At 41.3% G+C, this 24,003-nt stretch overlaps 1 protein-coding gene across 13 annotated transcripts in view; it reads right to left on the bottom strand.

Moving 5' to 3' along the window:
* Positions 1–3,935: 3,935 nt before the first annotated feature.
* Positions 3,936–24,003, bottom strand: part of UBE2E1 (ubiquitin conjugating enzyme E2 E1) — a 44,397-nt gene continuing 24,329 nt past the window's right edge. For 10 of the 13 annotated variants that reach the window (XM_066991897.1, XM_066991902.1, XM_066991899.1 and 7 more), the window contains 4 exons: positions 11,805–11,937; positions 5,623–5,770; positions 4,982–5,046; positions 3,936–4,701 (listed from right to left, as the gene is read on the bottom strand). In XM_066991897.1, the coding sequence (XP_066847998.1) occupies positions 4,663–4,701; positions 4,982–5,046; positions 5,623–5,770; positions 11,805–11,937 (385 nt within the window). In that variant the 3' untranslated portion in view covers positions 3,936–4,662. The remainder of the gene's footprint in view (positions 4,702–4,981; positions 5,047–5,622; positions 5,771–11,804; positions 11,938–24,003) is intronic. The other 3 variants (XM_066991898.1, XM_066991901.1, XM_066991908.1) reach the window with 1 other exon arrangement.

The raw sequence follows: 24,003 nt of genomic DNA, 5'->3' as shown, positions 1-24,003 counted from the left end.
TGGCTAAGAGGTATCCTTGAAAAAGTCACTGATGGCAAAAGCCTTGAAAAACCCTTAGTGCTAGGAGTCACCTTCCAACAAGGGTAAGCGGGGGGGGGAGCAGGGAGGGCAAGACAGGCAGGTGGTCACCCCTTCAGCAGGGGCTGTGACTGTCCCTTGATATGGCCACAGTGAGGAACACTCCTCCTGCAGATCCGTAGCCTCTTGTCACAAGCAGTACTAGCTGCAATGAAGCTTTACATTTGGAGAGATGGTATATTTGAAACGGCAACAGGCCTTTTACCTTGACCTTAACCAGGGAGCCCCCTGGCCACAGGGGTTTTTGATGCTGCAGGAGGCTCAGGTCGGGGTGTTGTTGCAGGAATGCTAGGGCAAGAGGAAGAAATACCAGCAAATTTAGCTGCTGAAGCTCTGGTAGTGTCTGAAAAATAAACAAGAAAGAAAAAAAAAAAGGAAAAAAAAATCTTGCAGAAGATCCTAGAACAGATCAACCCTAACATGAAGCTTGTCAGTGAAGTCTGGCAAGTAGCTTCAGGAATTTATTTGTACAAACCAGAAAAGCTCTCACAGCACTCATTAACTTAACTACGACCTGAAGGACAGCATAGCTGTAACATGGTTTTGTTCTAGCATGTCCAGTGCAAATCAGTCACATTCACATAGGTGATAATTTTACTCAGAAATTATATGGAACAACTTTGTAAGCAGGAGGTACCTCACCGGGCTCTGCGTTGCGGGTTGTGCAATATTCCTGCCCAGCCGCAGCAACCCACGGTCAGGACAAAGCTACAGGTGAGAGAAAACTGGTACGAAGCCCTGCACTACTTTGTGAGAAGGGGCTACGTACAAAAGCTTTACGTGCCAGATTCGGTGCTCTGCGTAGGTAAACTTGTGCTGCAGAAATCTGCTGTCCTAGGTCAGTCTGTCTGCAAACTAAGCAAAACTGACTGTAAAGGGGCAGAGCGACTGTTCCCAGAGAGGGACCAGCCTTTGGCCTCTAACCACTTTAATACACTGAGACCAGCTTTTCTTTGTATTAGAAGGCAGGAGGGGGGAAAAGGAGTGAACTAAAGTACTCAGTTCCCTAATTTTCCACAAAATTAATGTTGTTTTGAACAAATATCGAGAATTTCATTGTGAGTCAGCAAAACCACAAGCAACATTTGCATTGTCGTATCACAGCTGCTAAACAGTAAGTGTGCTTAATGATCAAAATTAGGCTGTGTGCTTACAGCATTGCTCTTCCTGAATACTAGCAAATAAACTGCCAGCATCACTAATGTCAGAGCAACTGTACAATCCACTAAAAATTAAGCAAGTATTCCTACATTTATAATGAAGGCAGACGAAACTGTTTATGTGCTTTGCCCAATGTAGCTTGGATTGCTGTGGCCATCAAGCCAGATAAGAGAGCAATTACAAATGAGCAAGCAGCTGTAATGCCCTGCTGGAAACATACAATTGTTTCCATTGCAACACAGCAGCTGAGTAAGCACTATAGCACGACCTCCCCCAACCCGGCTAGTAATAGTCATTGTCCCCAGCGATGCTGCAGAACAACACTCCCTTCTCACTCATTTCCTACCAAACACACGTGTACTCGAGGCTTCTCCCCACCCAGAGGACTCCTCAACCTGCCTGCGTGCTTGGGAAGTGGGCTGGCTTCAGAGCAGCAGTGGCTCACCTGTTTGCTGCAACCTTTCACCGAGGAATCGGCAGCGTTCCTCCTCTTCAGCTCTGCAGAACCCTTCTTCGAGAAGGGACCTGATTCAGCTGCACAGCAAACAAAAATACAACAGACCTCTGCTAACTGCACGTTGTCACCGGGGCTGACCCTTGAGCCAAGGGAGTGTTGACAAGCGAAGCCAGTCAGAATTAACTTACGACGTGTGGAGATGGAAGGCACGGAGACGACTGACTGGTTCCTGCCCAGTCCTGTGCCCCGCAGACTCACTGCCAGCTCCACTGCTGAGACCGATGTCACCGCAGGCTGCTGATGCCATGTCACGCGAGATCAGCTTGCTCTCTCACCCCCCTGGACAACTCAGGACTTGACAACGTTTCAAGAAAGGCAAAAGGAAAAGGGATCTTCTAAGTGACTAAGACTGTGTTTCCAAACGGGTTATGTAAAGTCAGACATGTTATCTTTGATTTGGTTAAATTCGTTTCTAGATTATTTTGGACATCCACATAAACAACCACCCATCGTTTTATTTCACGGGCTCACTCTGATGCTTTTTAAGCACTGAAATCAATTGCCTGTTCTAAGTACCATACCATACCTGTGATGGAAATGGTCGTTTCTCCTCTGCAAACCATCTGCACACAGTGGCTGGTACTGAGTCAAAGTGAAACTCGTTGTAGTGCAGTTTTACCTAGTGTCAGTAAGTAAAATACAACTGTACAGGGTATGCAGTAGTAGTGCATGGGCAGCATATGTATTTGGTTCTTCATTGTTCCACTGACTGAATACGTCCTAGGTCACTGGGGTCATTTACCTGCTATAACGCTAGGCTGTCCCTTCACAAGATGATAGAGAAAAATGACTATAAAAAGAAGAAAAATAAATAAATCAGTAAATCGAACCTGCTTTCTCTGTTCCTCTTACACTTCTACCCTGCTGAACACACAGTGCTCAGACCAGTCTCCCCAAATCAGCTTCCCTTCCCCTGCCAGCTTCAAGAACTAATTTGGCAAGCACTGGTAGCACAAAGCAAGGAGCAGACAAAAACCTACTGAGATGGGGCCACTTACATCCTCAACACAGTAGAGGGGAGGAGGAAATGAGTTTAAGAGTGAGTTCCTTCCCAGAGATATTCCTGGTGTGATGTAGCTATATACCACTGATTTTCCTAGGCTGTGCCGCACAGCTGAGGGAGCTCATACACCAAAGCACGGGCTGTGACAGAAGAAGGCTGTCTAGCAGCTGAGGCTAACATACTAGTACTCACAACCACCCGACAAAGGAAGGGGACCTGTACTTAAATCACTTGGGACCTATATATCTTTATATAGATAGGAAGAGAAGTATATGAAGCAAAAATACACACATTTTGAAGTACAGAAATATATCTGAGAGAATAGATGGACACATAGCACTTGGAAGAATGTCGCAACGTGAAGTACTTGCCATGTGAAAATGAATCTGTACTTCCGGCCTGTACCTTAAGGGAGCGGTCAAAAATGCCATATTCACAACTAACTACCCTATTGCTACACACTTCAGTGTAAACACTATGTCTCCAGGAGATAATCTTTGTAGCTAGGTTAAAGGATCTACGCATTATGCTTCCTTTACACTCCTTTAAGGAAGGTGTCTTCTGCTGGCTTCTCCGGACACTATTTTTTCTCCTCTTTCTTGTGGGAATTGACCACTCCATTACAAAGCCATGAAGACATTCTCTTCTTCCTCTTACCTCCTGCTCATTTCCCTTCCAAATCTCTTACATTCTTGCAGCCGTACTTTCAAATAACACACCACTCCTGAAAAGCCAGTGCTGTGAAAACTGGAGCTAAAAAGTAACTAGCATAGACTCTGCAGCAGGTCACCTCTTCGTGGGCCGTGCCAGCCTCGATAACACCTACACAGTCAGCAGATGAAAAAGTCCTATGTTGTCATTCATCATATACTTGTCCAGAAGCGTCTTCCCAAAACAGACGCAGGCACTGCACTCACCTGCTCAGCTCCCTTGTTTTTATCCAGACTGTAATCCTTGAAGCATACTGGGAGACACTGTTCTGGCAAAGTGATAAACCAAGGTACTGAGCAGAAGTCTCTTCTTCTTCCTTTTTTTTTTTTTTAAACATCTTTTTATTAGCACAGTAACAAATGCAGACTTCAGTAGCCCACAACATACAACCAATCCACTGAGTGACTCCTATTCCACGCCTTACAGTTAAACAGCTTAAGGTATTTCACTACAGGTTGCCGTAAGTCCTGATTAAAACCTTTATTCTTTTCACAAAGATAGATTGGCTTATAAAATAATACATTAACTACTTCTCATTTCATATATGAGGCTATATATCCACCTCTCCGTATCACAGATCATGAGATGACAGTCTTTAAAAAGGATTTGTTAAATACCAATGTGCCCTCCATAGGGGAAAACAATCCTGACATCTTTTTACAAAAACAAAAGAAAACAAACAAAACCCCAACCCAACCCAGAACAAAATAAATCCCCCAAACCAAAAAACAAAACAAAAAGCAAAAAACAGTGTGTAGAGTCTTGAAAGGACTTTTACATAAATGCCAACATATGTACCTGTACAAAATTAAGCTGTTTTAATCTTTTGCATATTGCAAGCAAACTGAAAACCAAAGATGCCTAAGAAGTTTACATTCTTCTCGGTACTATATGTGAGCTAATATTGCTGAACTAATTACAGTCTTAAAATACACTATTCCCAATTCTAGCTGTCTACTGTAGCAAGATACCTTAAGTTACAACAACAAAATCTTAGGAAATAAAAGACTGAATAAAATCTGTTATAGAAATACCCTACTCTTTACCAGCACCCTCCCTCCCCCCACCCCTTCAAAATCATAAGCAGCTCTTTCCATCACAGACAAATAATGTAAGTTTGACAAAAATCCGATTTATGTAGCGTATCTTTTGGTCCATTGTCTGGCCATTCTGTCATGCTCTGCTCTGTTAGTCATATACTGGGTGGCAATACTTCCAACCAGGGGGTCAGCTGAAAAGAAAAAAAAAAACACAGTTATTTCAGGCAAGTAAAGTATGAATTTAATACAAGGGAATCGCTCAAGTAAGGTACATTACAATAATCTAAATACACTGAATTGATGGTCTGTGTCTTCATCAATTTATGTTTATTGATGGTGACATATCAATCTATTACTTAGTAAAGTAGGAAATGCCAATTAAAGTTTTAAGAGTCTAAAAGGCAACAATCCAATAGTCATTTTGCATTACTGAAATCTTTCACTGATCTATATGTTTCAGGTTTATTTTACCTTTTCTGAAAGTGCCTGGGAGATAGTCATTGTTAAATGTGCTTGTATCAATACAAATCTGGCTTCTAGGAAAGATCAGATCACAGGGAGAGGTTTTATTTTTTCCAAGGAGATTATTTTTATTATACATAACACAGCATGAACTCTGGTGCTTTACTCATCTTTTAAAGACATAAATAGAAATATAACCCCTGAAACTGACTTTGTAAGACATGGCATATTTCTTTTAACTGGTGTAGATACTGGGTGGGGTTACAGAAGCAGAGGACTACCTTTGGCATTGCTGGTCGTTGGTTTTAAATAGACGTTAGAAAGTAAAAGGCTAACCTACTGGTTTTCAGAACTGTTTGTGACTTTTATAGCTGTTACCGAATTACTGCAGTTCTACAGAGCAGCAAAGCATCTTTAACCCTTACCCAAAACCAGAGCTGGTTTAGCAGGGGAAGGAGTTGTCGCCTACAGGAGGAGAGCCGCAGCTTTCCTTGCGGCTCAGCCTGAGACACGGGTGGGGTGCACCACCTCCAGCCCCTCTCCTCACTACCCTGGCCGAAGCCAGAAGGACAAGACAAGGGATGAGTTATTTTGATGGTGGGTGGGCTGGAAGGCAGCAGGTGACCTGTGCGGCAGCACGTGGGGCTTACCCGGGTTGCAGTCTGTGAGGAGGGAGCAGATGGAGAGGAGAACTTTAGAAATGGTTAATGCTGGACTCCAGTTGTCTTTCAAAATGTCCAGGCAGATGACGCCTTGGCTGTTAATGTTACAGTGGTAGATCCTCGTCCGGAACGTTACCTGCAAGAAACGGCTATTAGACGGAGTGCTAGCATGACCTGCTACCACGCGTGACGTGGCAATAAGCGACATCGGCTGTGATTCTGATTTGACAGCCAGCAAAAACTGAAGGGGAGAAGGAAAAGCAACCGAAAAAAACCCAACAACGGCGCCCGACCGCCGAGCACGGGCCTTGCCCCCCGGGCCGGGCCGGGTCCCCGTGCCGCCGGCGCCCTCTGGCGGCCCTCGGCGAGATCACAGCCGGGGTCGGGACGGCTGCACCGAGGGCCCAGGCCTAGCCCGACCCTCCCGGGGAGGGCATCGGCCCTGCTCTTCCCTTCCCTGTCCTTCTCTTCCCTTCCCGAGTGGCACCTGCTGCCACTGCTCCCGTCACAGCTTTCCCTGCCGAGTTCTGGATTTCAGTCTCCTTCCCTCTAAGTGACTTACCGGGGCCCTCAGGACAAATCAGGGCCGTCTCGGCATGTCTAAGCAAAGACTCAGGCATGATAACACACCTACAATGCCCATGCAAAACAACGACCACGATCCCAACCTTGTGTGCTTTTGGCCACTGGGAAACCCAGCTTTTATTTTCCTCTTTAGTTATTATTAGCTTTTATCTTTCTGCTCACAGCAGCGGAGGGCCCCGGTGCTTTAACACCATACACCACCGTATTTCTCCCCGTGGGCTCCCAAACGCTTGTAAAAACCTTCAGTTACGGCAGGGTGCTGTGGAGCCGTGGCTCCTGTCACTTCTCAGAGCTCGCCGTTCAGACACGTCATTTGGGTTTTATTATTTTCAAATATGGGAGACGTGAATGAACCAGGCAACGTGCCACAGAAGTTACCGAAAGGGAAACAAAAGCACCGCACGGCATTTCAGGAGAACACAATGCGACCTGCAGAAAGGCCTCATTCTGACTCGCTTGATGAACACCGACAACAAATTTGGTGGCACTTGCATGAATTAGGATTATCTGCCTGAATAAAGGTTGTCGGGTTCATGCCCTAAATCCTCAGAATTTGTCAGCTATCCACACCCACAAATTTTACTGTCTGTTTATAGGTCACAAGGGTATTTGCGAAACACATTTGGTAAGTGTGTGGTACAACAAGAACACCACACTGGTACTTTCCCTGGAGATTAGACCGGCCCACACATAAAAGTTGCCAGTCAACCCTCTTTTTTTTTTTTTCCTACAGTCTTTCTGATGCAAAAATTTGGCTCGTGACCCTCCCTCTCCCAGGCTCTGGGAGCAGGTGTGGGCTGGGGTTGCACAGCTACAACACTCCAGTGCCCCTCATTTCGTCCTGAATCTGTGTGCTGTTTGCAAGCACGCTCCCGACGTACGGAGCGCTCCAGCTATTTTTGGTCTCAGACTCGCAACTGCAGTTACTTGTCACACAGGAGACACCCACACTGCACACTTCAGGAGACTTTCTGCTTTGTTCCTTGCAAGTTGCTTGGATTTTAGATTAAAACAGGGAAGAAAGAAAGCAAAAAAAAAAAAAAAAAGGAACTATGCATACACACAACAACTCCCAAATCCCCATACTTTTGCACATTATGGGTGGGAATAGCAAAACATCTGTAAGAGAGCAGAGAGATGTTTGCCTCCCACACCTTCTGCAACAAGCTGCAGCTCCAAACCCAAGAAGCCCTGCTGCTGTCTATACAGGGAACCTCAGAGGTACAGCGGGTAAGATGCCAAAGCAATGTTTGTTTCTGAGATCACCTAATCCTTGTTGGAAAGACAGCAATGACTCCCTACAGTTGTGTGGAAGTCAATACACATCAGCTCAAACAGAGGGCAGACGTGACTCTGTGACACCTGCCCTTTACTTCAAGGCAAAACTGAAGTTTGTGGCATCTGCAGTTGCTGGCAACGGCTCTGCCTTTAGTTCCCATCTCTCAGCCCAGCCCACTGCTTGCTCGCTATTCCTCTGTTTGATCTGCAGCTTTGGTCCCCTTCCAAGAAGGCTTCAAAATGTAGGTGAGGTAATAATTTTAACAGATTAAACACTTCCAGAACGGGAAGCATGGAGTATTTCCAAGTTGATACAATAAGGACCAAATTAACAGGGAGGTCAAGCGTTCTAATTCGTAAAGGCAGAAAGTTGTTAATCCTGGTTCTGAGCACAAAAGCCGAATATTCAATATTGCAGAAAGCAATCTCTTTAGACAGTCTCTCAGTTCAGTTAACTAAAAGCTGATAAAAAAAAAAGCACAAATCATATTTGCCTCTAGGAATTAGACTTACTTTTAAAATTTATTTTATTAGTAGTTGGGAAGGAGGGGAAAGAGAGAAAGAAAGAAAACTCCCACATATTTGCAGAACAGCCTGATTCCTAAAGGAACCATAAGATACAATTCTTAAGGATTATACTCATGGCACCAAAATTGGTTTTCTCCAGATCTCTCCTCTGAGCTGTGCCTAACCAAAGCACTGTGGGAAAAATCGAAATTTGTTTTCACTTAAGCAGCAAGTCAGAACTGGGATGGTGTTAGACAGATGTAGTCCAGCTGTTTGCCATTTGCAATTTTTGCTGATGGTACAAAAGCCAGCCATGCAGGGAACCCAAATGAAGCCAGAAGAGGGGGAGGAATTGCAGGCCCGCTTAAAAATGAAACAAAATAATGCTTAAAGTAAATGTTAATTACACCTTAAAGAGGAAAAAAGAAAAAACCCACTACCACAAACAATAACAGAAAAACCTCACGTAACTAGCAGATTCAGATCAAAACTGGGAGAAACTGAGTTACTTAGAAGGTAATGTAATGTATTCAGGGTCAAGAGAGCAGCATGTGGAAGAGCACAAAAACACAGAGTAACGGAACAATCTTTTGGAAATGTCCCACCTGAGATTACATTAATGCAGTAACTACAGAATTAAGCTCGGTACTTGAAAAGACAAAGAAGCCAATCTCAACCTTACCCTTAAGTGATAGCAGAGGTTAATTTACACAAGCGGTAAAATGGGGGTGGGGGAAGGAAGTGGTTAGAGGTTATTAATACAAATGATCAAAGCGCACACCAGGTCAACACAAGCTACTGTTTTCAACTCAATAAATAAAATCTAACCAAACTATAATGCAACTCCTGGGAAAACATGCAATAATAGTACACAAGAATAGCAGTCAGCTTGAGGACTAGATACTGAACTCTTAAATTCTAATTATTTTTGTTCATTGGATTCTCCTGAAGTCAGGCCCACCCAGCATGTGCCCAAATCAATTGCTATCTGAAACATAAAGGCAAAACCAGAATACCACATAAGATGCAAAAACATAAAAGCAGAGAAGAGATTAACGCTAACATCTTCAAAGTGTTGTACGGAATGCTTAATAAATGTAAACGAACTCCATTATACATTGTTAGGACAAGGGAGAGAATATTCATCCCTGTCTCAGGATTTCTCCCACTGAAGTTCCTTCTGCTGTGCAATGCATTTCCAAGTCAAATTTTAAGACCTTTAATTTCTCCAGCCTCAAGTACAGTAGTGCAGTTCTCTTTATCCTTCCCAGAATATGTCTGTATCACTTCTGGCACGGGCCCTCTGGCTTTCCTGTGGCAACATCCTTCCCCAGAAGTTTGCTCCAACAGATTCTCTAGCATACTGAATCAAACCCTCAGTTGGAGCTGCAGTCAGTCCTTGAAGGCTGCACCTGTATATCCTTCAACACACATCTCTAGGATGCTTGTCAAGCACGTGACGTTTGTCAATACTGGCTATGCCTCAACACATTCTCTTACTCCAATTCCTATGGGATTGACAGCCTGCCAGGATGACCAGTTTCTTCTTACTTTATTTAAAAAGGTAAATCCTTTGCTGAGACTTGAATTTCAAATTATGAAATGCATTTTGTTATGGGCTGCCCACAGAAGGGACTTGTAAGAATTAGAGAGCACTCAATGAGGCAGTAGAGGTTTTCTTCCACCTCTCTTTCAAGGCTTACCGGGGAAGGAAGACTCAAAGTGAACTAGTCCTTTCACTCTAGACAGCTTAGTCTTTTCGAAGGTCAAGGCTTTTGAAATAGCCTTTGACAATTCTACTACTCTACTAGTGTTCTGTCATCAAAATGATATACCGCGTTTCGTTTCAACTATTTCTTCACCTCTTGTCCTAAAAGACAAAAATATAGGAAGCCTGTGGTAATCACCTTAGTCCCACCACTTCCAAATGACCCACAAGCAGTATTTATCAATTACAGCAATCAGCTGGGCAATGTGAAATCAACAAATTAGTAGGAAGGAAGCAGGAGCAATACGATGATTATATTTTCCACATTATCATTAACACCCATGCTAGTGTTAAATAACACAGGAGATGCCTTAAGAATCCATGTTTCTCAGTAAAGAAAAGATTTTTCCTTTAAACTTGAAATACTCAAGTAGCACGAGTACATTCTTAGACTACTGCTATGCTTTCTGCTACATCACATCTCAAAGCGATGTGTATTTTATTTGCATACATGTATGTGGTTTGTAAACCAGTTTGGACCCTGATAGATGAAAGACTCTATTTAAATGCAACTCTGCTACAATATAATGAATCTCCATTAAACTAGTCTTTTAAGGCCTCAGTAAGCAATGCCTGTTCTTGTTATTGTTTTTTGTTTTGTTTTGATCCTACCCTTTTTTCAACTGGGTGGGTGTTTAGATCCAAAAATAAAGGCAAAGAGATCCCTGTCAGAGGCCCAGAACAGAAAGCAGGGCTGAGCTGGGATGACAAAACTGTAACTTTGGTTTTGTGTCAGGGAACTTCACACTTAGGGCTGTCTCAATACCATTGGTAGTTACTGTAAGGTCTGTTAAAGCATCAGGCTTCTGACTTGTAGTGCAGGAAGCAATGATATTGCGAACCGTACATGGGGAGGTAAAAGCTCCCTCTTCAAATGCTTACTGGGCTCATTACACGATATATTGCACATAGTTGGCTGGACTAAATTATCTAATGCAAACTAATTAAAACTAAAATAGTAAAAAACTATTCTGAACTGAGTTCAACTTTAACACAAGACACAAGAGAAGTACCTGTGCTGTCAGAGAGTCCAAAGAATGATGGACAGGCGTCCAGAAGAAAAATTACTAGTGATGTCCCAAGGTAGACCATGCTGTTTGTGAATCAGAGCCTTAACTTAGGGGTGGGATTTAAGGTCCTGTTGATACTACTAGAAACCCTGTAGTTATGCCATCAAGAACAGACAAACATTTTGTTCCCCTCATTTGGGAAGCTTGTATTAATTTGGCTGCTATGACCAAGCAGCACGGTCTCCACTGAGATGGACTGATGGCCTGAAGTATGGCCGCAAGTCCTTTCTACTGCACAATAGACTGAAGTCTTTGAAGATGGGGCAGTCATTGGTGTTTGCCTTATCGCTGCAACTACTTTTAAGTAGAAAGTTAAACATGCACATAAATGCTTTCAGATACGAGGCAAACATGAAGTGTATACACAACTACCTCTTGTAATCCAACACTCTTCCTCTGGCCAAGTATGTGAACCACAAGATAACATTCACTTGCACTGGTATTTGCCTTGAAGCATTAGAACACAACAATGTTGGCACCTAAGAGCTTCACAAATATAACACACCTACAGAAAAAAGTTTGTTACTGTACAAGTGAGCGAGCAACACAAGTACCCAACAAAATGGAAAAAGTCAAATACTACTTCAGTGGCCAAAACACACAAACCCGTAATGCCTACGGTAACTGAGTGCTTTGAGAAACAAGTACTTGTATTTTTTTCCCTCTCCCCAAGTTTATTTACTTTTCAGTTCCCCAGACCTGTCCTGATGCTGATGCTAATTGCTTAGGATCCCTTATAAACAGAAACAGGGAAAAAGAAAACAAGGTCTAAAGTAGTGATCAAGTGGATTGGAAAAGCCATTAACATTAGCTAACAGAAACCAGTGTAATATCTGAAGTGAGCTTAAGTTCGGTCTTAAAGAAGACTGGCTTTCAAATGGGCTGCATTCCATTAACACTGCCTGTTACTGGACAGTTTGTTGAGCGTTCAAAACATAAGATGTCAATTACAGGTCTCTTACCTTTGGAGGCTTGAAAGGATATTCTGGTGTAAAGGTGATATCAAGGAAGAAAACCCCTCCCTCGTAGACGGAGCCTGGAGGTCCTAGAATGGTTGATCTCCATTCATAGATGTTATCACCTTTGGGGCCAGCGCTAAGAAATAAAACAAAAAACCAAAACAAAACCACAAATGTTTTAAGAATATTACCACAGTTAAAATAAATTTGACCTCTTGCACTCACAAAGTATGATATGGAAAATGTTTTCAATGCCACACTTCATACACCACCTGGAGTAAAGATAGAGATTAAAAGTAGATTGAATGCTTCCAGAACCTCAGAAATCTTATCTGGTCTATCAGTGTTTCAGACTTCTTAGCAAAGCTCAGAAATTAGAGGTGGGGTTTTTCAGCTTCACTCACTTGACATTTATAAACCAGCACTGCCCAGAACTCCCCCTAAAGAAGCTACACAGTCTCAAAGCAACAGAAAACCTAAGTTTCAAAGAACAAATTCCCACTGTATTTCAGAAATGACTGCTCCAGCTCAGCCTTGATATAACTGCACCACATCAAAGACCATACTAAATAAATCAAGGACTTACGTTGATTCTATTAAACATGTGTGTTCTTCAAGATTAAAATATCTTCCTGTATTATTCCTAAACCATGGCTCATTGTATAATTATTGAAGCCAAATATATGATGATACTCTTACATGTCAGAATTTTCTACACTTGCATCATTTTGCTACACTGACTTCTAAAATGAAACCACATGAACTCACCCCATCAACATTGCATTACATCCCCCTTTTGTGAGGGGGAATTAAAATCACTACATCAAATTAAAACACTGCTTTCTCAAATCAGTTTTGTCTAATTCTAGATTCTCCCTAACCTATCAGCAACTCACAAAGAGCAGTACAAAAGGTGCTGCAGAACACAAACGCCTGCTTGCTGAAAAATTAGTTTTACTGAAATCCTCAGACACCTGTATTCTGTAGTGTGCCATATGTCACTGAGTATTTCTAAGTACAGCTCAACCTATAAAGCCATCAATGGTTTAGGACTCCATTGCTACCTCTTTCTTTCTGTGCTGCTGTGGTAGTATTTTATGTTAGATGCTAGAGCTGAAAACTCCCTTTGCATAAAGGGAGGTGCTGACACAGCTTTTTCTGTCGCAGATGCACTATGACTTCAGAAATCTCTCCTCTCCTTTTTCTGTAAGGGCGCGGATTTTACATCCCTAGTACAAAAAAATCAGCCTTGCTTTTCTCTCCATGTTCTTTTAACAAGGCTAATAAAAGGCAGAATGATTAAAAAAAAGAAAAAAGCTCTTTTCATATTATAACAATCATGGAGCAACACTGCTTAAGAGGGAAGGCAATCCAATAAACTGAATATATACACGATGATATGCATTTGATTAATGTGAAAGGAACCAGAGTAATTGCTAGGTGCTAGTAACAGTGGTACAAATAGACATATGATTACAAAAACAAATTTTCAACATAACAACAGGGATCAGAGATATGCTTTTTTTCTTGCTTTTTGCAGTACTGGTGAACATGTTCTTGTCAGATCAGAGGAGAGAAAGGAAGTTAGTTCTATTATCAAACCTCTCTAAAATTTTATTTCCAGATTAAACAGATAAAAATTCACAGCACTTTGATGCCAATTGGTTCAACAATAATGAAACTACGACTAAAAGCATGCTTCCAGTAGAGGGAAAGCACGTAAGAATGCAATAAAGGTAGACAGGATCTCTGCAAAGTGATGTGCCATCCAATGGGGAAAGATTTCTCTCACTGGAGCACAAAACCTCGCGCAGCTCAAGACCCGTACTAAATTAAAGTAAAAGCCATTCCATCCTGAATGCTCCTGGCATCCTGCTCCACCTTAATGACTTGTCCCCGTCCTGTGCAGGTCTATATATTTGGGCACTCAGTGCTCTCCAGCTACCACTTGTGCAATAGGCTGGAATAGCACCACGTTTCGACAGGAAGCTCTGCCTCTTGAAAGACACCAGCTTAACTGTGAAAACTTACTGAAAAGGACTCCCTTGGGCACCCTTAGCCTCCACTCTGAGGATTCACCTTTTTATGCATGTATTAGCAACCTGCTGACATGCAGTCATTGCTCCAAGTTGCACCAGCGATCATCCTCCCCTCCCTCCCTAAAGATGGAGCTACTGAACCGAGCAGGTACTTGAGCTTTGTTAGCACCAATTTGCTGTTGGAATTTATATCACAAAAGCTGCCAACTGGGAGCACTTCAGCATTCAAGAAATGTGATGTGTGATTAGCACTGAATACAGCCCTCTGAACCAATAAGAAATATTTCAACAGTTTTGTGTTTTATTCCCAGCTTCAACCCAAAGGACTGTCAATAAAAGGAATCCCACAGATGTAAAATATATATATATATATATTATTATTTATAATAGTCTTAGAAATCTCTTCTATCCTATTAGGTTTCCAATTAGAGCTATCACTGCATGCAAGTAATATACTGCTAGACCTCCCTATTAAAAGAGTGCAACATCTTTGTAAGACATCAGTAGGCTTTAACAGTGATGTACTAAGCTTACCTTTTAGCTTTTCATAATTCAATTAACACAGTGAAATAGCTGTAGATGTCCAATTTTTCCTTTAACATTGATTTCTTATAAAGGAAAGACTGAAAGAGGGAGATGCAAGTCAGCTTCCGAGTGCGCTACTGCTTGCGTTTAAATTGGGATTAGGTAATATCAAGCAGCTCAAGACGACCTAGTCTTAATAGAAATGTGACGATACTGGACTATAGCCTAAGTGCAGTGACATTAACTTTTTGTGGAGATATAAAAACTGTCAAAGGTTAAAGATTACATTCTTTGTTTAAAATCCTTGCAATTATCTGCTTCAAAAAGAAATCCACTGATGCAGAGATAGAGCGCTCGCAGGCACAGCTGCCACGTTCCCTGATGTGTGTTACCGCTGCTCAAATTAAGTGTCTAGATCTGCTAATGCAACGTTTTGACGCTGTCCAATGCATGACCACTGGGAAGACAATTTTAACCAATTAAATAGAAATTACTTCCACTGCAAGACGAGTATGCAAGCAACAACTCTGTGTTAAACTCAACAGCCCACCACCTCTTCACTTTCAAAGAAATAAATGAAAGGAAGTCTAGTAATGCGGACCAAATAATGGCATGCAAAAGAAAACTTGAAAAAAAGATAATGCTACCAAGCCATCATTATAGTATCTTGTGGCATATGTTACAGAGTGCAAGTGGACATCTCTCGTCCCCGGAAAAACAGTGATACACTCGGCGAAGTGGCACTGCATTCACCATTCCTGATCATTCCCAAGTTGCTGCGAGCTTGTCCTCTGGCAAAGTTACAACACTAATGCCCATAGGAAACCGGCCAGTGCAAAGCTAGTGTTTGGTCAAGGACTAACTTTCCAAGTCTAGAAGCAGCAGTCTAACTAAACACTGCCTATAAACGCAAGGCAGAGAGAAACTCTAGGCACACATGAGACCAAATCCAAAGTCCTGCCTGGGCAAAGTCCCAACAAACCTCGTGTCACTTTGGAAAAACCTCATCGTGCTCTGCCTCCCTTTGCTGGCAGGTGCCATGCCCTTTCTCAATGTAAAAACCAAGCAGGTAAATTAGAAATGCCCGCAGCAGAGGCTAGGAAGCAGAAGATAGCTAAGAAGGCTGTATACTTGGATGCCTTGTGCTAGAGAGGGAGAACAGCAATTGTAAATGGAGGGCTCTGCCTCAGAGATCGTTTCCAAGAAGACACACGTCTACTTTTCATGTTCTGAAAAGGCTGAAGTGACAGATAGGGTAGTCTGCAAGAACAACCAGCCTCTTTTTTTTTTTTGTGTTAAGTAGGCCTTATAAAAACTCCACCTCTAGCCCTCATTACAGGGTATTTTGTGCACACAAACTCTTCCCTCTGCTCAGGCATCCCTGGGCAACCACCCCAAGTATGCCTATGGCACGGAGGGAAAGCAGGATTTTCTGGTGCTCACCACATATTGCTAATGTACGAAAATCTCCGGGAACACACCGCTGACATTCTCCTGGAAAGTCCCAGGAAGAAGTGACTCAGAAAGAGCCTGCTGTTTACATCAATTTTTGGAAACTACCTAGTCCTTTCTAGGAGCTGACCAAACGATAACATAACCTTTTCCTCTAGCAAAAATGCACTCCAGTGAGTACTCCAGTTCCTCTTCTTTGAAACACAGCACGCAATAGCAGATCACTGCAGTGAAAGATGAATCAAAATCAGGCAATGCTACGGACACTAGGCTAATACCCCAATGTATCAAAGAAGGGTATATTCCTTTTCTAAGGAAACTAATTTAACCAAGTAGTTTTAAATGCCAGAGATGGCCTTTCATCAGGATGATGAGAAGTACAATTTCATGGTATGCTGAAGTAAATAACAGCTAATGAAAAACTACAGGTTTCAGTTAAAACCACAAGCAACAAACCCATGAACTCATGCTCCAGCTACTCTGTATCCCTAGATTCTATTTTTGAGGTTATTTTGCCCTGAACAGGAAGAGTCTGATGCAAGTAGCTAAGCTGTTCTGAAGTTGCACACTTGTGGAAAATAAATATAATTTCCAAAAACCCTGTCAAAATGACCTTTTCCAATGGACTTAGCTCAAATGAGAAAACAAAAAATATGCTAACAGCACATAGGGCTTCCAACATGGCAGAGAACGTAGTGATCCCCAACATAAAGCTGCTCCAGTACTAACCAAAAGCAACATTTTATTTGGTTTTGGCTGTTTTATTTGGTAGCTAAGCAGCAGTGAATGATTGAACGTGGAAGTGCATCTCAATGGTCACATGTTCATCACCTTACTGGACAGCTTTAGGAAATATTTAGTTGACTGTTGGAAGGTCTTTTTCTTTTTTCCCTTCTTCTTGAATATGCAAGCCCAAAACGTGTTAGAAATCTTGTCTGGGTAGCTTATGGGAGGAAGCACGACATTTTTACACAAAGTTCTGGTGCTCCTTGATTTTCCCTCCTAATCCAGCACATTCCTACCCTCACTGGAAAATTGCCCTTCCTGGAAGTCCACCACAAGGGTCCATGCTGGGATTGCAAATCTACATTGTTAGGCAGAAACCAGAGCAGGGATTGCAGAAGCCTTGGATCTGCAGGGGAGGCAGACATAGGGTCCCAGAAGGAAGCAGGGCAGCTAGTCTCGTGTAGCCAATGCAAAACATACACTTACAAAATCCCTCATTCAAAGAAATTTTGCTCTATGGATGCTTAACCAATCTGTGTTGAAATTGGGAATGCCAAAGAACAACGTTAAAAACAAACAAGTAAACAGCTAATCCTTCAGCCAAAACAGTACTACAAAAACTTTGCATTAATGCAGACACGTAACTTTGGTAATAAATTGTCACTTCCTACACGTGCTTTATCTACTAAAATGTATTATCATTATTATTTTTATTACTATAGCATGGAGACACTCCATTCACAGAAAGGACCCCACTATTCTAAGCATGCTACAATGCAAAATCCAAAGACACTTGTATGCAACTTACGGAGGTTTTTCATTATAAAGTCAACATTAAAACATCACAAAGTTATTAGGAAGAAATCTGACTAAAGAAGACAGAAGTAGTTAAAAGGGTACCCTGGGCCATCCATTTAATTGCCTTTTTTTGGCAATAATTGCCATATTTCAAACTGAGATACAATTCTTCTACCTCCATTTTTAGTCAAAGAAATGAAACAAAAGGGAGAGGAAAAAATATCACAACAAAACTCCTCCTGGGCAACCATGGATAATGAATGGTAACATACCAAATTACCACGTGACTGCGTGAATCACAGTGATATTTTTGCCCACTGTTATTGCACACAGCCAAGCTGCTCCTCTCTATTAAGATCAGCAGAAAATGATGGATTGACCATAGGTGAGATGCCTACGAGCTCAATGAGAGACATGGAGAAAAAGGAGTTAGGGGGAAAAAAGTTGTGGCTGGTTGCAATTAAAACACAAGAAGGCAGTGAATGAAGGAAAGGAGAGGTAAATGAGCAAAGGTGGAGCATTCTACAGCAACACCGATCCAACCTATAAAACTGTGATAACAAAACTTAATTCTCCTTCTAAGGCATGTTCAAGGGCATGTTTTTCAAGTACCAAGCAGTAAATAATATTATTTTTGTTGTATTTCATTGAAGTTACTGTATTCCCTGTCTTGAATTTAAAATGGCAGTCACAATATTATTGCACAAAAGTAAGTGCCTTACAAATCCCAGCACATTTCCAACAGAAAAGAGCACGCACAACGTTTCTGTTTTAGCATCTGGGAAAGCTTTTCCCTTAAGTATCAGGCTAATGTAAAGCTGGGGAGGGGGGTTGAAAAATTGCACATAATTTGCACAAAGCTTAAATTGGAGGATAAACTGTGCAGCGAATTACACTCTTATGAGGTTAAAAACGGAGCTAAATAACTAAATAGCTCCGATAACGGAGCTGATAAGGTGTTAGGCAGGGATCTATGAGACTTCAAGGAAAACTGTTTCAAGGGGATTTCTTTGGATAAAAAAAAGAGTAGGTTTTCCTGTTTATATTAAACACAAAACAAAAACAAACTTGGCAACAAGATCACACAACAACCAAGACAGACTGATCCCTGCCAAGATCTCCCTCTTTTCGATTACAGCAGGAAGAGAAATGCCCAGGAATACTTGCAGCCTTAGGACCTTCAACTGAAATGTTTCAGTCTCTGCAAAATATTACTGCTAAAAAGTTACTAAACTACTTCATGAAAATAACTGAATAATTGAATAATTTTTCTGCAAAGTTTGATTTTTAAACCAGGCTTCAAAGATTTAAAATAAAATCGCAGTTAACAGGGAGGTCAGGAGGAGACTTACGATATTCTCAGGAGTGTGCTGCAGCTCTATTTAGTTTAACAATAATCACTTCAATTTAGAAGCAAGTCCTCATAAAAATGTTCAAGCGAAATTAATCCATTTAGCATTGGTTCCAAAACTGAAAATAAATCCAGCCTGCTCAATTCTCAAGAGCTTCCTTTTTCCTTCGCACTGGCCTCTTCCTAGCTTCTCTGTCTCAAAGCACTGGAAGTTTGTCCCACTACACACGGGAACATTTTCAGAGTGTCCAACATGACTACAGAGAGGCTGACTGCTTTTGTAAGTCTGCAGCATTACTGTGTACAGTACGCAAATAGGGAAAATACAAAACTGCTAAAAATCAATGAGATAATTTTCACTGAATGCAAAGCTGTTTTCTCCTCATAGGTATACACTGGCACCTTGACCAAAAAAAGAAAAACAAAACTAAAATGTACTGGCTTGTATTTGACCTTGTATCTCCCATTAGATAAAGCCCTGCACAAGAAAAAATAAAACAAATTGGGAAAGAGTAGAAGAGAATCTGACTCGCCTAACAATTAGCAATAGCTTATTTAAAATGACAAGAAGATGTGATGGTAGAAACTGTGCTCTGCCAACTTAACCTTGTGTTATTTTTACAACAGTTTCCTTCCTGCCATTTGTCAACTAGTCTATTAGCTGCCAACATGGGGACAGAAATTCCTCCATATCATCAGACCTCATTTCCAAATTTAGTGTTTATGGAACAGATGCGTAATTTACAATTGGGAAGCAAAAGTAGGCAGTTTCAGAAATGCAGCATTTTTGCAAGTACACCATCTACTTGGGGCCTCCTCACATTCCAACAAGTTTTTGGTAGTTGATATAGAAATATAACTAGCAAACCTATTTGGTAAAGCAAACATACTCTTAAAGTGGTTGCCCAGCATCAAACTGACAGTTTTGTATTTAAAGACAATAAAAGAGAATCATTATTATTAATAAATACCAAGGTTCTTGTGTCACTAAACTCAAATCTGGTGTACCCCTCAAGTGACGAAACAAAAGCTCTGCTTCCTCCTGGTACTTATTGGGATTTAGCAGGTTCTTACAGAAATGGAGAAGAAACCACTCTTTCTGAAAACAAGAACAGTTCAAGCGTGCGTGCACGTCCCCATCGCCTCCCTCCAGAAGCAGCCTGAACTGTGCCAGGTTAAGATGATCACAGGACTCTCCCCTAAATGTCATGCTTTATCTGCTACAGAAGTGGAAACTCACCACAATCAACCTGCCGTGCCAGAATTGAGTTGGAACCTAAACCCGTGTCTCTGTCCTCCACGTCCATCTCCTGACCTATCTGTATCAGTGTGGGAACAGATTAAATAAAACAAAAACCAAACAAACAAACACAAAACAGCACAGCATAAATATTTAGGCATCCTCTAGTACACCAATTGAAAAACTGTGAAGTTAATGACTTTGTTTGGACCAACACAATCTGGAGGCTTTGCTCTCTTAAGAAGTTACTTGTCTTTTAAAGAAAAAAAAAAGATTCCACCTATTTCCTAGGTTTGCCTAGCCAGCATTGAGATAACATAGTAGACTGGTTACCGTGGAGTTTATCATCATCAGTTTGCACAACAGATTTCATTACAACTCGTAATTCTGTAGATCAAGAAAGACATGCTAAATAGCTTAGATTGAGAGGGCAACGGCAGCTACAAACCAGCTTGGAAAAACTGGCCCCAGAAAGTTAAAGATGATGTGTAACGCTTGGCAAGAAGCCCTTGCTATGCTGAAAATTGAAAGCAGACAAGAGACTCTAACTTCCTCAAGCTAATAAGGACACGGTTCCTGTGGCTTCACCCAACTGTCTCCTCGAGCTAGCTTTCATATTTCCATGGAGAGGAAACGAGTTATTTGAAAGAGGCCAAACAATGCGTTGTCAGACTAGAGATACACTACCATCTCTCCTGTACCAGAATACAGCAATTCTGTTGAAACCTTCACTTAGAACAGAGAATGCAGTACTTTGAGATTGCTAGTTTATATGCAATTTTTAATTATCAAGAGAACGTTGGCTAAGGAGGAAAAAAAAAGTCTACCCATGTACCACATGCTCCAAAACTGATCTGTCTGTCCTACCCCTATGCCAAGCAACTTGCCCAAAAAACACGCTACAAATTAAAACAAATCTATCAACAGCAACACAGTCTCTTCTCCATTAGATGAGGGGTAGGTAGAGTCAACGTTACTTAACTCGAGAACCAGGTCATCGCGTGATCTTGGCTTCACATCAGTATATTGCTTCCAATCGGCATACCAATGCTGATACTGATAACATTATGGTGCTAACTGAAATATGTTTTGAAGGACGCATTTTAGTGATACATGAAACCCAGGAAGAAAAATCTCATCTGGATGTCTTGCCCTTCTCCTTTATCTACACAAAACTCCTTACATTCACTTCAGTTTGTGTCATTCACCGAACAAATAGAGATCACTGCATTTGGATTAGCCTACTTCACTGCAGGTGGCAACAGCGAAATTGAATCAACCACCCAATACAATAGAAAAAAATAAGAAAAATATTTGCTTACTCTTTCTCAAAGCCACAACAAAATACTATCAATTACACTGCACTACCCAAACCATTTATTTGATTTTTACAGCTGTAAACTACTAACAAAGTTGCTTAGCAGAAGTCATGACAGCTTTGCCTTCGAGTTTAAATTAACATGCACAGACTAGAAATTGAGAGATCCGAGACGCGAGTTTACTATTTTTTAAGTAAAACAGGTTTACCTACACTTTAATATAGCACAGCTGCCAGTCAATTACAGAGCAGCCACCAAAATTTGTTTATATGTCACTGCAGGTTGGTCTCGTTAACAGTTCCAAACACACACCAGGTCACAGCAGCTAATCAGCATTTATTGTAGCAGTAACATGTGTAAATATTATTTTGAAGCTGCCTTTGAGGGCGAAAGCCTGAAATAAAAGGTATATTTCAAGGGATTTAAAAACAAAACCAGGCTTTTGATTTTTTTTGGATAGGATTTTCACATGCATAAAGACAGCCTGAATAGGCATTTGTGATGGCCTTCCGAAGTTTTATTTATTTTGTTGTTTTCCAAGTATTAGGAATATTAAGCTTAATCTACATTGGGTGCCACATGAGGACAAAACAGTGCTTTTAAATAGTGAATACAGTGTTGGGGCCAACTTTCAGGCCTTAACTTGCAGAGGCAGCTCAAGTCCTCCACCTCTTTCCCCAGAACCCTGCTTGGCGTTACGTTAAGTAACTTGCCTCCAGCACAAAAACGCCAGCCGTGACAAACTCTCACGTTGGGCTTTTGACCCTCACAAGGCCTTCACTTCATCACATTTTTGACTGGAACTGTCTCATGAATGTAAGGAAACACGGAAGGCAATGAAGTGCCAGGCAATAAGAGTTTCCACTTACTTACATTACACCACTTACACCTTCTGTAAAAGCACGCCACGTACACGCCCACCAAAGCCAGCACGGGTATCTGCAACTCCCCAGCTTCCACCAAAGACAGGAGCTCTGGCAGCACCCTCAGAAGCTGGAACAGCCCCTGGGACAGCAGGGCGATGTGCTGGCAGAGGCGCCCAGCGGGCAGGCAATAGGGACGGGACGTGCCAGGCAGCACAAGAGGCTCCGGGGTTCTCCTCCTCGCCGCTGCTGGGCCCACACGGCTCGGGATCCGGCAGCTGAGAGCTCACATTCGTAGTTTAAGCTTTAACCTTTCGCTGCCATGAAAAAAGGTCACGCTAACCTTACACTGAAAACGCTGGTGTTAAATAGTGCTTCAGGAGTATGTTCTGGTGAACTTCCTAAGCAACCTAAAAAGTTCAGAGAAAGATATTAAGTGACATCGGTAAAAAAAAAAACACTTTTCTTTATTGGATAGTATTAACAATTTGTAGTAATTCTGATGTGGGATTGTTATGTGTCATACAAGTCCAAGAAGAAAAGCACCCCTCACATTCACGTAAAGCTGTTTAGAGACAGCAGTTCACGTTTTCTAACCTTTTAGCCTGACTGCTGTTACAAGTAACACCGTAAAGAAACGGTGAAAAGATCAGAAAAGAATTCTTTGTACTTGCTGAGAGTTGTGTATCAGTGTTGTTACGCTGTAACTATTTCCACACACACCAAAGGCAAGAGAAATGCAGAGGCATGCCTACAGAACTCAGAACTGACACCGAGGTAAATGTATCATTTGCACCTAATTGAGCACTATTTGTTTTGTAAAGAAAAACTGAGTACATTACTTACAATTAGGCAAAAGTATGACACAGGCATAGTATTATACAGTAGTATGGCAAAGCACCTGGAAGAACTGACAGCCTTAATACCCATGCTTGATGTAATTTTACATGCATATCAACAGAACAGAAATAAATCTATCATTTGCTACAAATCACATTTTTTTTGTTTTGTTTTTGTTGTTTGTTTGGCTTTTAGTATGAAGGTAAGGAAATGCAGAGCAAGAACAAAGGAAAATGATTTGTTTCCAGTTGCTACAGCTTCATTCACTTTGATTTTCTCACTAAAAGGCATTTTATTCCCTTTAGTGAAATAAAGATGTTCCAACTGCAATATGTTTATGATGTACATACATTTACAGTATTTACGTTACGCTACAAAATTCCTTAGCTAGTTTAGGTAATCCCATCCAAACTTTCAAGATAAATAAGAAAGAAACATCTCTTCATTTAAGTTTCTACGTCAAGATCTCAGTTCAGAAAATCTTAATAAAGTCTTCTTAATAAAGAAGCAAGAATGGACAAATTCCAAAGGCAGCTGACACTCCCATCATTAAAATAGATCTTTAATAAACTTTTATATTGGGCTTTTAATCAAATGTAGTTAAAAGTTACGATGAGACAACTCTTTCCAATTATGGCAGACTAGCTGAAAGTAGTTCTCTTCTGAGCTTGTCTCAGAAATGTGAGACAGATCACACACACACGATCATTAGTAAATGTTAAACACCCAAATGGCAGCATCATTAAGACAACAGCAAGCTAACCAATACTAATATTAGTTTTTTTTAATTCACTCTGTATAAATATATAAAACTAGGTGTCACAAATCCTACTTGCAACCCATGAGTTAATTATACGACAAACATGAAAGATGATCAGGCGAAGTCAACCTTAAGATTAAATACTGGAGTAAGGCACCAAAGTATGTATGCACTGGTTGTCAGCTTTAAAACTCATTTCTTTGATATGGATATTAATTTGACAAAACCAGCACAGGAAATTACTCTTAAAGGTGCTTTTGTCACACACACACGCACCCCTCACATATGT

Source organism: Anser cygnoides, chromosome 2, assembly GCF_040182565.1.
Source record: "Anser cygnoides isolate HZ-2024a breed goose chromosome 2, Taihu_goose_T2T_genome, whole genome shotgun sequence".
Classification (NCBI taxonomy): domain Eukaryota; kingdom Metazoa; phylum Chordata; class Aves; order Anseriformes; family Anatidae; genus Anser; species Anser cygnoides.
The sequence above is the reverse complement of the archived record's forward strand: the minus strand, read 5'-3'. Positions and strand labels throughout refer to the sequence as shown.